This window comes from Pseudochaenichthys georgianus, chromosome 16 (assembly GCF_902827115.2).
Source record: "Pseudochaenichthys georgianus chromosome 16, fPseGeo1.2, whole genome shotgun sequence".
Classification (NCBI taxonomy): domain Eukaryota; kingdom Metazoa; phylum Chordata; class Actinopteri; order Perciformes; family Channichthyidae; genus Pseudochaenichthys; species Pseudochaenichthys georgianus.
Window position 1 is genome coordinate 17,534,083 of NC_047518.2, and position 11,323 is coordinate 17,545,405.

At 41.3% G+C, this 11,323-nt stretch overlaps 1 protein-coding gene across 1 annotated transcript; it reads right to left on the reverse strand.

The window, feature by feature from the left end:
* Positions 1-1,090: 1,090 nt before the first annotated feature.
* On the reverse strand, positions 1,091-9,977 carry sqlea (squalene epoxidase a). Its single transcript, XM_034102808.2, has 11 exons — positions 9,497-9,977; positions 8,622-8,883; positions 7,155-7,332; positions 6,347-6,443; positions 6,125-6,238; positions 4,764-4,935; positions 4,261-4,356; positions 3,284-3,426; positions 2,905-3,001; positions 2,642-2,729; positions 1,091-2,316 (listed from the first exon to the last, which is right to left on the reverse strand). The coding sequence occupies exons 1-11, from the start codon at positions 9,773-9,775 to the stop codon at positions 2,124-2,126; spliced, it is 1,719 nt and encodes a 572-aa protein (XP_033958699.1). The 5' UTR covers positions 9,776-9,977; the 3' UTR covers positions 1,091-2,123.
* Positions 9,978-11,323: the final 1,346 nt, after the last annotated feature.

Consider the following 11,323-nt stretch of genomic DNA (forward strand, 5'->3'; position numbering starts at 1 on the left):
GAGATTGTCTCCTTTCTGCCGGAGGAAATGGCTGGCTCTGGCCGACTACAAGGCGATCGTTGGTTATATCTACGAGCTGTTCAAACGGGATTTGTTGTTTCACAAGAAACGATGAGACTTGTAATCAAGGCTTTGGATCCAGAAGGAGTCGAACGATAGCCTTGTAGTGGAATCGGAATGAGTATGAGCTCCCCATTGAAATTAGGACAGCAGAAAGCTTACACATCTTCCGGCGCAGACTGAAAACTCATCCCGATAGCAATGAATATATTAAGTGCTTTGACAATAAATACATACAAAAATATCATCTGTGGAAGCCGTAGTACTGTAAAAAGCACGACGAATCATTTTAGCCGGTCCGGCTAAAATAACTGGATGGCCTACCTGCCTGTCAGCCTTCCATCTGTGCACACATTTATCTCGTGCCCTCATTGGTCATGTGCGCGTTCAATGTGTGTTGGAGGAGGGGCTCTGTAAGGAAGTGGCAGATTTTTCCCGGTTGTGTATTTTCAAATTCGAGCTCACTCGAGATAGTTTCTCCAAAATTACCTACCCCACCTTTAAGTGTATCTAACAATAATCAGATTCTACTTAAGAATAAAACCGTAGTTTAGTCTTCGTAAGTATAAACACCTTCTATAGAGGGGCTAAGTATATTAACCTCTGGTAAAACTACAGGTTGCAAAAGAGGACTTTATTAAGTCTAATGCACCTGAAGTCACAGGCGTTGTACTTTTGCAAGTTGTATCCTTTACTCGATCACTGGTTAAATGCTACACTGAAGATGTTTCAGCAGCAGTGTTTCCATTGTGCTTTAATGAAACAAACACAGAAACAAAGAGCTGCACCATGAGTTTAGTACTCTTGCAATCTCAACAGTTCAGCAGTCCAACTGATATCAGCAGGACCGTTATGCTCACAGAAATCCTTCAACTGTGACTGAGCGCCATCTGGAGGACGTTTAGTGTAGTGAACTGAATTTTTAAATTACAAACTAGTATCAAATCATAGATTTCATTGAATGCATCAACCCAAATAACTGTGAAAACACACAAAGTATCCAAAGAAGTGTTCTGTTATTAAAAGTGAGTGTTGTCTATCATGTTTTATTTAACGGCCCATCAAGCCCAACACAGGCACAGGTAAACACAGAGAGCAGGTGTTGAAGGAGTCTGTCCGCCCAGGAGGAACGTCTCCTGGGCATCATACGCTGACTCGGTCCTGATGTGAGCGACTTCCATTCCAGGTCCTCGTCAAATTCAAACTTCCCCTTAGGCATGCTGCGTCAGCTCTTCACTGACATCCAGCGAGACTAAAATAGTGCCGGGATCATTCTTGAGTTCTGGGATTATGGTTTTGTCAGCTGCACTGTCAGCACATTTCATAGTTTGGGAATCAAAATGAGTCCCTTATATAAAGAGCAACAGCATCAGGAAGGCATTTATCACAGTAAGAATGTGTGATTTGAACAAATATATAACAGATATTTTCACCAACAAAACGGGGCTTAAAATGTACTGGATTTTTGAATGAACTATAAAAAGATAATTCAGAATGTGTGTTTTATAATAAGTGCTTCTGATTATTAATGGTGTATTTTTGTTAGGAAAAGTGGCTCTATCGCAAAATCTATATGCAATTCAGATGCCATGTTTAACATCGTGGTTCTGTTGTAGAATAATCCCAGTGTTAAATATTCAGTGTAATTCAGGCTGTGAGATAACACACTGTACTGTCATTTTCAGCATATAGGACAAACTGTGGGCGGGCACAAACAGGACTACACTGAGGCAATGTTAAACAATATGTCCAAATTGAAGTAGGACATTGAGGAGATGAAATCTGCAGTAAGGCAAGAGGCGCGTTCACACCGCAGTACTTTTCCCACTTTAGTTCCGATAGTTCACACCAAAAAGAGCCGGAACTCAAATTAGTTCATGAGAACCTTTTTACCCCCTTTTCCTAAAGAGTTCTCATGAACTAAGTTCTGATGAACCTTTGTGGGCAAAGTACTACGGTGTGAAAGCGCCTAAGGGCATATTTTAGAAGCACAGTTAGAAAGTCCCTTTAGTCAGCCATCTCTGTGAAGACTGAGTGTGGTGTCTGTGAGGACGCACAGCTGCTCAGTACACCAGGTACTTGAGTTCAGAGTAGATGAGAGGAAACATGACGGTGCAGGCTCGGTACAGGATGGCTCCGCTCTTGAATATAGCTCGAGGTTTGGTGCTCCACGGCTCTGTCTTGAAGTTATAGTAGATTGCGTACATCGCCACGGCGAAGAAGTGTCCAATAAGATTCATGGGTTTAGGTGTCAACCTGTTAAAAAAATTCACAATGTCATTAAGTATCTTGTACTTTTCATGAATTTAAAAGGACAGTTTGGGAAATACACTTGCCCGAAAGTGAAGGATAAATGTATCTGCTGCAAACTACTTAGGTTAGCACAAATAGTTAGCTTCTACTGCTAATGTGCTGATCGGTGGAATTTGGCCATTGTCAAGCAACTGTTGTTTGCATTGGTAATGCTAAACTAAGCTAGTTTTCCCTGGTTTTATATTTCGACTACAGACATTTGTGAGACACCATATTAAGAGACATTCTGTCCATCCAGTTATTGTGGAGGACATTTCTCAATGCTTACACAGAAAGGAGTCCGACGGGCCCGTTAATGCACTCTCCACCAAGCTTGAAGTAGTGGAAGCAGGCTCTTCTCAGCTCATGAAGAGATTCTGTGTTTCACAAAAGAGGAACACGGACACAATGAGAATGAAAATGGAAATAAATATGATTTGAATGTATTGCATATTATGCCTTTGTACCTATTCACTTCAAGGATAATCATTTCTGCCCCCCTGTCATTTTGTTTCAGTGTGCCGTTAGATGCGGAGGCAGGCAGAGACTCACCGTTGGTGGCTGCAAACAGCTCATACAGGGCCTGGGCCAACACATTCACCACGAAAGAATGTGATGACTTGCGTTCCCAGTGGAATGTTTTTTTTGCCTATCGAGGAAAGAAAAGAAAGCAGTGTTATAATGCACAGTGGTCTGCAGTCGCTCACCTACACCACAGGGAATAACAGCACAGGGCAAAGTGATGCAGTGAGCCTCTAAATATAGCTGGCTGTCACACAGCGACACAAGCCCTTGGCTTTTATGATGGCATCGATGGTACATTAGGGATCAGTGAGTGTTTGGCATGATGGTACATTAGGGATCAGTGAGTGTTTGGCATGATGGTACATTAGGGATCATGATGGTGATCAGGACTGGTCCGTGTGTTCACCTGCAGCATTGCCTTGTCGTCATACAGATCTGGGATGTTGCCGAGCAGACTCCTCCAGATGCGAACGTCGTTAAGGGCAACGCTCATCCCCCCCCCCGTCAGAGGGTGCCTCATGTTGTAAGCGTCGCCCAGGAGAAGAACGCCTGCAAACCAAAGACTGCTGTTTGTCATTGTTGTCTTTTTACTCCCTTCAGCATATTGTAATTCAAATCTTCCAATTAGTGCCCAACAGTGTATTTAAGATGTTCTGACTGTTCTAACCTTTTGAGAGTGTTGCAATGTCTCATCTCTCATTACACCAATAAAGACCACTAATGTTAAAACTCCAATCATCCCCCTGTTGCACATATTAACAGTCTAATTGAAAGGACCAGTCCAACATGTCTCATGTGCGCTACAAGCTAATGTAGGCTGTAAAGTGTATATCAAAAACGTTATCGGTGCAGACAGTATTAATCACCTTTCTACTTTTTTATTATTATTATAAAATGTTAATGTTATAAATTGTTATCTTGCACTTTTTGTAGGATTAAATAAAAATTCCTTAAGATAGAGGCAGGTTGGTTCTTCCCATTCTTAAAGCTAAGCTAACTAGCTGCTGCTTATAGCTTCATATTTGCAGTACAGATAAGAGAATGTAATTGATCTTCTCATCTAACTTGAAGAAAGAAGTAATATTCCAGTTAATACAAGTATTTCTAAAGTATCAGGTAAAGTACAAAAGATGTAAAAACAAAGTACTGATGAGAGCTCAAAGAACTTTGAAAGAGTATGCATGTACAGGGTGATTTGACCTTGAACTGAGTCATTGCAGATGAGTGGACAACCAGGAATCGTGATCTGTTTCATCAGACAGTTATGACCAAAGCCATGCACTACTTCCGCTGAGTTTCCTCATAATGTTCCCAAGCTCAAACAGTTCAATAGATTCCTCTTTCAGCCATATGGCAACATGGCAGTGAATAGCTGTTCAGTACCTGGCTTGTTGACAGGAGAGGGAGGCAGGAAGCTGGCAGGCATGGACCTGAGGCGGTCGTTCTGTAGTGCCACCATGAAAGGCTCCTTTAAGTGCTCTGAGGGAGAGAGAGAGAGCAGGCGTCCATCACTCAGCTGGCTCCAGACGTGCACGCTGGGCACATGCACAAAAAGCCTTTTTCCTTCGTTTTTTATGTTTCAGTGAGCCTGACTCCACCATTTCAGCTGGACGCCTGTCAAGGTTACCAGATGCTTTGATATGGAGGCTTTGATATTTCAGCTGAATAGCAGGGCACACTATGAATGTCAAAGTGTATCTTCCGACAGCACAGGCAGAGGCTGGATATATTCCTACCCACCACCATGTCTGGCATTATTCCAAATCATTCATCACGTTACAGGGGTTCTTACTCAGGCCAAAGGTCGTTTTTCATTCGAAATGATTACACAGGAATAAAACCTCGAGGCCTTTTTCTAAATAAAGTTCCTCTCGTGTGGGTTTTACCTGGCAGCTGAGGGTATATGTTCTCAGCCATGTACTCTGAGAGGTTGCGGGGCAGCTCCCCCCTGATGTCCACCAGCACCCTGGTGTCTGAGGAGGAGATCTGGTAGACCAGCACCGGGCTCGGGTTGGCCAGCACCAGCTCAGCATGGTGGGCTCTAAACTGGGGACAGTCCTGAGGAGAGAAAAACATTTAAACATAACGTTTTAATCAAGAGCTAAGAGACATTTCATTTGAGATGGGGTTCTTTAAATTAGTAGAAATTAATTTGTAAGATCTGCACAGATTTGATTATATTACATTTTAAAGAGGCCATATAAGGCTTTGGGGCTTTTCCCTTTCCTGTAGTCTTTTCTTTAGCATTGTGTGCATGTAAGTGGTCTGCAAAGGCTCAAATCCCTGTGTTCCCTCCAGAGGGAGTTTCTCTCCCACACACTCCCTGCCTGAAATGCCTTCATTGGACTCCTTTGTTTACTTGCATAACATTATAGAGGTTTCTCAATACTCTAATTTCACAGCTGTTCTCTGTAGCGATGAAAAGCAGTTAATAAAATAATATCCAGGGGATGCATGCAGAGCTGTCATTGGCTGAGATCAGTCCGGCCGTGCGTCACGACTCTTTGAAACATCTCTGTTGCCGGAAATGCATCCACGAAGGAGCCGTGGAGGACCCATCAGTGTCTCCTCGATCATAGCTCCTCCAGAGAGTCTCCTCGATGCTCGGTCCTCGGTCCTCGGTCCTCGATGTGCATTTAGAGAAATGAGATGTCCTTCAACATGGCGCGCTGAAATCCATTTCCGGGTCACTACCGGAGGACCGAGGAGTCGAGGAGGGGAAATTAGAGAATTGAGAAACCTCTATAACGTCACAAAGTAGCACTTGGGCTTCTAATGTCTACTCTAGAGCTCCAACACATTGTAGTGAAAGGCTAGGGGGCGGGAGATGTCTAATTGGTTGACCAATCACAACAGAGCCGGCCAGCTAACCAATCAGAGCAGACTGGGCTCTGGTTTCAGACAGAGGGTGAAAAGAGGTGCTGCAGCACAGGCAGTATGAGAAAAACAAAGAGCTTTTTGAAACGTTAAAGTGTGTAAACATTTGACAGTAGAGACACTAAATACCAATAAGAACCTGAAAATGAGCAGAATAGGGCCCCTTTAAATGGAATGTATCTTTCAAATGCTATTAAGTATTTATGGTCAATTCAGAACAATATGGTTTGCACATTTTATTATCATTATCGATTAATCTGCACTTTACTTTCTCAATGAATTGATGAATACATTTGTAATAAAATAACTGAATTTATTGAAAACCAACAACAGAATGAAGGACATTTCAGGTAGGACTGGCTGGTCTCACCTTCATAAGACATCCCACAAAGTGAGAGGAGGTTTGGGCTTTCTCAGCGACCAGACTCTTTCTGAATTTGGAGAAGCAGCCATCGGCCACCACAGTCAGCCCTGCGTGTATCTCCTGCAGGACACAAAATCACACTGTCATCACACACACTCTGTAAACCATACAGTATTGATTTCCACTGGGGGGCTGGGGGGGGGGTATTGTAAAGTCTCCTCTTCTCACCTTGATGTCTCCGGTTTCTTTATCTCTGAACTTGACTCCAGTTACACAGCCGTCCTCTTCCAGCAGAGTGGTCACGGTGCCTTCTAACATTGTCACACTGGGGGGCGCAATAGGGCAGTTAGAGACGTTAAGGCATGGGTAACATGGGAAGGAATGCTACTGGAACGAAATAAATGCATATTTATGGACAAAATAGTACATTGTGATTGTACAGCAAGAGCTAAAGCAAGCACTGATATTTGCATGAATAGCCCTTTATATAAAAATACATCTGAAATAATTATATGAAAATACCTGAGATTAAAATTCCTAAAATGACATCTCATTAGGACTGAGTGTTATTAGGTCAATTTTGTCCATTCATAGAATAACTCATCCATCTGGAAAATGTATAAAAAGGAAATATGTGCTTAAAGATCAAAGGTAAGTGTAAATGAGGGATAGAAAAACCCCACGGAAGAACTTGTCATGTAGACACTTGACTTTTTTTCTTGAAAATTGAAATGTTGACCTAAAGTCAAAACAATTTGATAGAAATAAAAAAAATCTAAACTCACAGTCTCCATATTAAATTCCTCCAGAGTTAAGAGGATGATCAAAAGTGAGGTTGTAAGCTCTAGAAAAAGCGGATCAGTTGATCCTGAGTTTGTTGAACTTATTATGTAGCTTCACTTTATAAAACTGAAAAAATTGCTGCATGTGAACAATTAATTATACGTCTGTTTCTTCCAACTCACTGCTGTCAGAAACAATATCCTACTAACAGCCTGCGTAAAAGTTTGTCATGTTTTTTTAAGACCCTACTCACTTTGGCTGGGCCATGGCGCTCCTCCTCAGGCCCATGATGAAGCGGCCATGATGGAAGGCTCGTCCACAGTGGATGCTGTCCTTCCCCTGGGGGTAGGGGATCTCCACCTCTGTGCTGCTCTCCATGTCGTGGATCACATAGCCGTTCACCTGGTGGGCGTCCAGACCCTCCACCGAGCCTGGGGGAAACACAACAGGTCAGTGTTACATGCAGTGTGTGATTCAGTGAATACATGATGGTTTACTGAATGGGCCGAACTGAACAGGCACAGATCCAGGGGCCATAAATGTCACGGGGCCCCTGACCTTTACCTGTGAAATGTCACTAACAGAGACACGCACCAAGAAGACACTCAAAATGAAACATTTGAGAGGTGGTGGGGGGCTTTTGCACGTCTGTAATCAAGGGAACATGTCTCAATCAGCATGGCTGCACCATTATTCCATCAAATGGAAACACTATATGTTATATTTAAATTTAACTCACAAGTTTTGAAATAAATCCATCTGACACATTTGGTGCATTTAGACAGTTTGAGATGTCTAATGTCATTTAATCTAAAAGTCTGTACCAACAGGTAAATGGAAAAATTTAAAATAATATGTTATGCTATGATTGAGGGTGGGTCTTTTTAGAGGTATATTGCATGACTATAACAGAAACAATAACTAATAAAAACAGTAAAAAGGGGATATTATTAAGTCTTTTTTCAATAACAGTAGAGTATGATTTAGTCCTTAGGGAATTTTACATCAGATAACCTACACTTTTATTTGTTTACAGTTAACATTAAATATTTAAACCATTTGATTACAAATATCAGCCTAGTTCCAGAAATGTGTTTTGAATGTGAGGTTATGAGGAACTCCTTATTTTTCTGAAATATCAGAAAGGCACTTTTGATTAAGTAAAATCGTAACTGTCTATTACATACCTATATGCTCATAAAACTGTACTGATCACAAAGTATGAAATGTACGCTGCATGTAGATACTCTAAATAGAAGCAGGTGAGAATTAGTAACCACTAATACTTCGTTTGAAATTGTAACTATTTCACGACAACATTTCATATTTAGGACTGAACACAGCAATCAGAGTAAAGTGTTCAGACTGTGGGGGAAATGTGTCTGACAGGAGTGGCACCATAACCAAACACACTCACCATCACCACATTCTGATTCAGACATGCCTCACTCTGATTGGTTCACAGAAATATGTGACCTCACCTTTTCCAGCTGAGCCAGGCCCACTTCACACCAGTGAGAAGAGCAACTCAAAACACAGAAACCTCTCATGTGAAATAAACTTGAAATAGTGTTACTGATAGTGCATGTAGTTCTAGTAAGTGAAAGCTAGTGAAAGTGTTTTTGAGGCCTTTTACCTAGGAACTAAAGTCATGATTCAAAGGGGTTCCTGCTCATGTGTACATCAGAGTGTATTTGCAGGTGATTGACAGTCCACTGACCTTCGAGGCCCAGCTCTCTGAGGGCCCTGAATCCTCCGGGCTGCAGCAGCTCCCCCACTATCCTGTCCGGCTCCTTCAGGTCCCTCTCCACCACCGTCACCCTCCGTCCGTCCTTGGCTAAGACGGCGGCCATAGCTGAGCCCAAGACCCCGGCACCCACTATCACCACGTCTGGCTCCGGGGCCCCTGAGGAGCCACTCTCTGAGGCACTCTGTGACGCAGAGGACTCTTCTGCTTGTACTCTTCTCCTTGTTCTGCGGCTCTGGAAACAATGGAGGGGACACACTGAGTAAAGTCCAAACTGAACTGGACTGTAAGGACATGCTACATTTTGTATACTTCTTCAAATAGCCATACATTAATCAAGTACTCAGATCCTTTATTAAAGTAAAAGTAGAAATACTATGGTCTTAAAATCCTAAATGTACAAATAATGTAATAAAAATACTTTCAGTTTATATTACTACAGAATGTTATGTTATTCTGTTTTTTCTAAAAAGCATTTAATCTTGTGTTTTGTCATACAAAGTATGACATTTGCCTCTGAGGTTCAGTGGAGTAGAAGTATACAGTAGCATAAGATGGAAAACGTGAGTAATATTGTAATATCTATAAAATGTATAGTTACATTCCCAAATTGCATGTAACTAGCTATGGCTCTATAATTTCAGTTACAATATTTGGATATACAAAAATACATAAACCCTTTAGACTTTAAATCAGTAATGCTTCATACAACAACAACAAATAGGATACAATATATTGCTCAGTAATAAATAAAAATAAGTATAACAAATGACTTCAGTGAAATGGAAAGCTGTCTTTGTCTTCCTTTGTTGACATGATAAGGCTAATATCCACATGAGTTTTCTTACCTTTTTTAAGTTGTTTTCTGCTTTCTCGCTGCTCTGTGTTGAAGTTTGAGGGACTACATGGTTGATAAGAGGCACACAGGACAGCAGCCTCAGAGGGAAATGCAACACCTGAGAGACTCTGAGTGTGTGGCTGTGGAAATACCTGACATACGCCAGCAGCAGCCCGACGGCCAGGAACAGAGCTGCCGCCATCACGAGATCTTTGTGAGCGTAAGATAACACTGTGTTGGATTTATTGTAAAGGTATGTGAGGCTGGCTATTCCCAGGAAGGTCCACATCTTTAAGGATTTAAAAAAAAAAAAGTATAGAAAAGAAAATTAGGCGGGGGAAGAACTCCTGAGAAACAGGTGGAGAATCAGGTTTGTCCAGAATTGTCCCATGCATTAATAATAATCCTTCATGTTGTTTCTCAGGGTGCCCACAAAAAACGTCAGCAAACCCCAAATAAAAAGATACCTTTGTAACTTGCCGGCAGACAGACGGAGGGATGCTGCTGAATACTTTATGATAATGAGAAACACGCACGACTTCGGATTCGGTGGTTTCAGATCCCGCCTGTTCCATAACTCAGCCCGCAAATCAGGAGCGACGAGACGGTGAGCAGAGCTCGCGCTATCTGCCTATTGGACAGCTGCGCCGGCCCTGGTCCGCCCACTGGCCTGTGATTGGACAGCTGGCTGTCAGGATGGTAGTATGATGTGATGTCAGTTGTAAGGTGCCACTGTTTCTTTTAGCTTACATCAGAGCTTACATACAGAGGACCTACTCCAAAGATCGTTTATATTTGACAAATCACTCTGCTGATAAACTGCTATTCTCCTTCTCCATCCAGATATCTTATGACAACACCAGTTGTACACTGAGACAAAAAGGCAATATGTATCCCAGTTACACCACAACATCTTTAAAATATACATGTTACATTGTTTGTGAGCGTAAGGTATTCAGTTGTGGTACAAGAAGAAAGTGTTTTTGTGTAAATTAACGAATACATGCATCCAAAATGTGGATATAAACAACACAATTAACAAATCTCTTGCCAACTTCGAAATGACACATTGTTAAGAAAAACATGTAATAAAATGTAATGCAAATGGAATAAAGAGTTAGATTATTAAACCCCTAAATAATTAAGATTGGCTATAGAGGGGTACATCATTAGCCATGTTCAAACATAAAACAAAATTAGTTATTAATTAATTAACAATGTAGGCCAAATTCCAAAATTATTAATAGTTACCAACTGACACAAAATACATGAATGAACATGCCTGAATGTACCGATGGAATAATTAAGTATTGACTTTAATATGCAGTAATGGTATTTCCTTACTCTTATTATTCATTCATTAATATTTAATTAAATATTTGACACTTGTTTTTAAATTGGTTGACATTATAATTTTTCAAATGAATAAATTATTCATATTTCAGTGACAATGTGAACTTCATTGCAGTTTCTTTTGTGCATTTCGTTAGATTTTGTATTCAATTAAAGCTGTCTTTCATTGCATTTAGAATATAAAAAACTGCTCATGTTTGTAGTTTATTACAGGATAAAGGAAATACAGTTTAAACTGCTGTATGCAGAGAAGACACCGACGTGTCGCACTTATCATTCATATCACATTCAATCAGATCATCGATCATATAATATCATAGCCTATATTATCTCCTTATCTGAGTCAGCTGAGCCGTATCTGGCCGTGCAACACTCACAGCAGAGACGTGCACACATAAGGCTTGTTTGAGACACATTGCGGCTCGCCTCGAAAGTAGACGAGAGTAGCCGATCGCAGCCGGGGGAGGTGTCAAAAAGCTCGCCT

What these genes read in the sequence shown, in the direction of transcription:
- sqlea (XM_034102808.2), bottom strand. Translation starts at nt 9,775, where the DNA reads ATGTGGACCTTCCTGGGAATAGCCAGCCTCACATACCTTTACAATAAA. An exon ending in TTGTGGGATGTCTTATGAAG is followed by an intron (nt 4,936 to 6,124) that starts GTGAGACCAGCC and finishes TTCTCTCCTCAG; the next exon opens with GACTGTCCCCAGTTTAGAGC. An exon ending in CCCGTCGGACTCCTTTCTGT is followed by an intron (nt 2,317 to 2,641) that starts GTAAGCATTGAG and finishes TTTTTTTAACAG; the next exon opens with GTTGACACCTAAACCCATGA.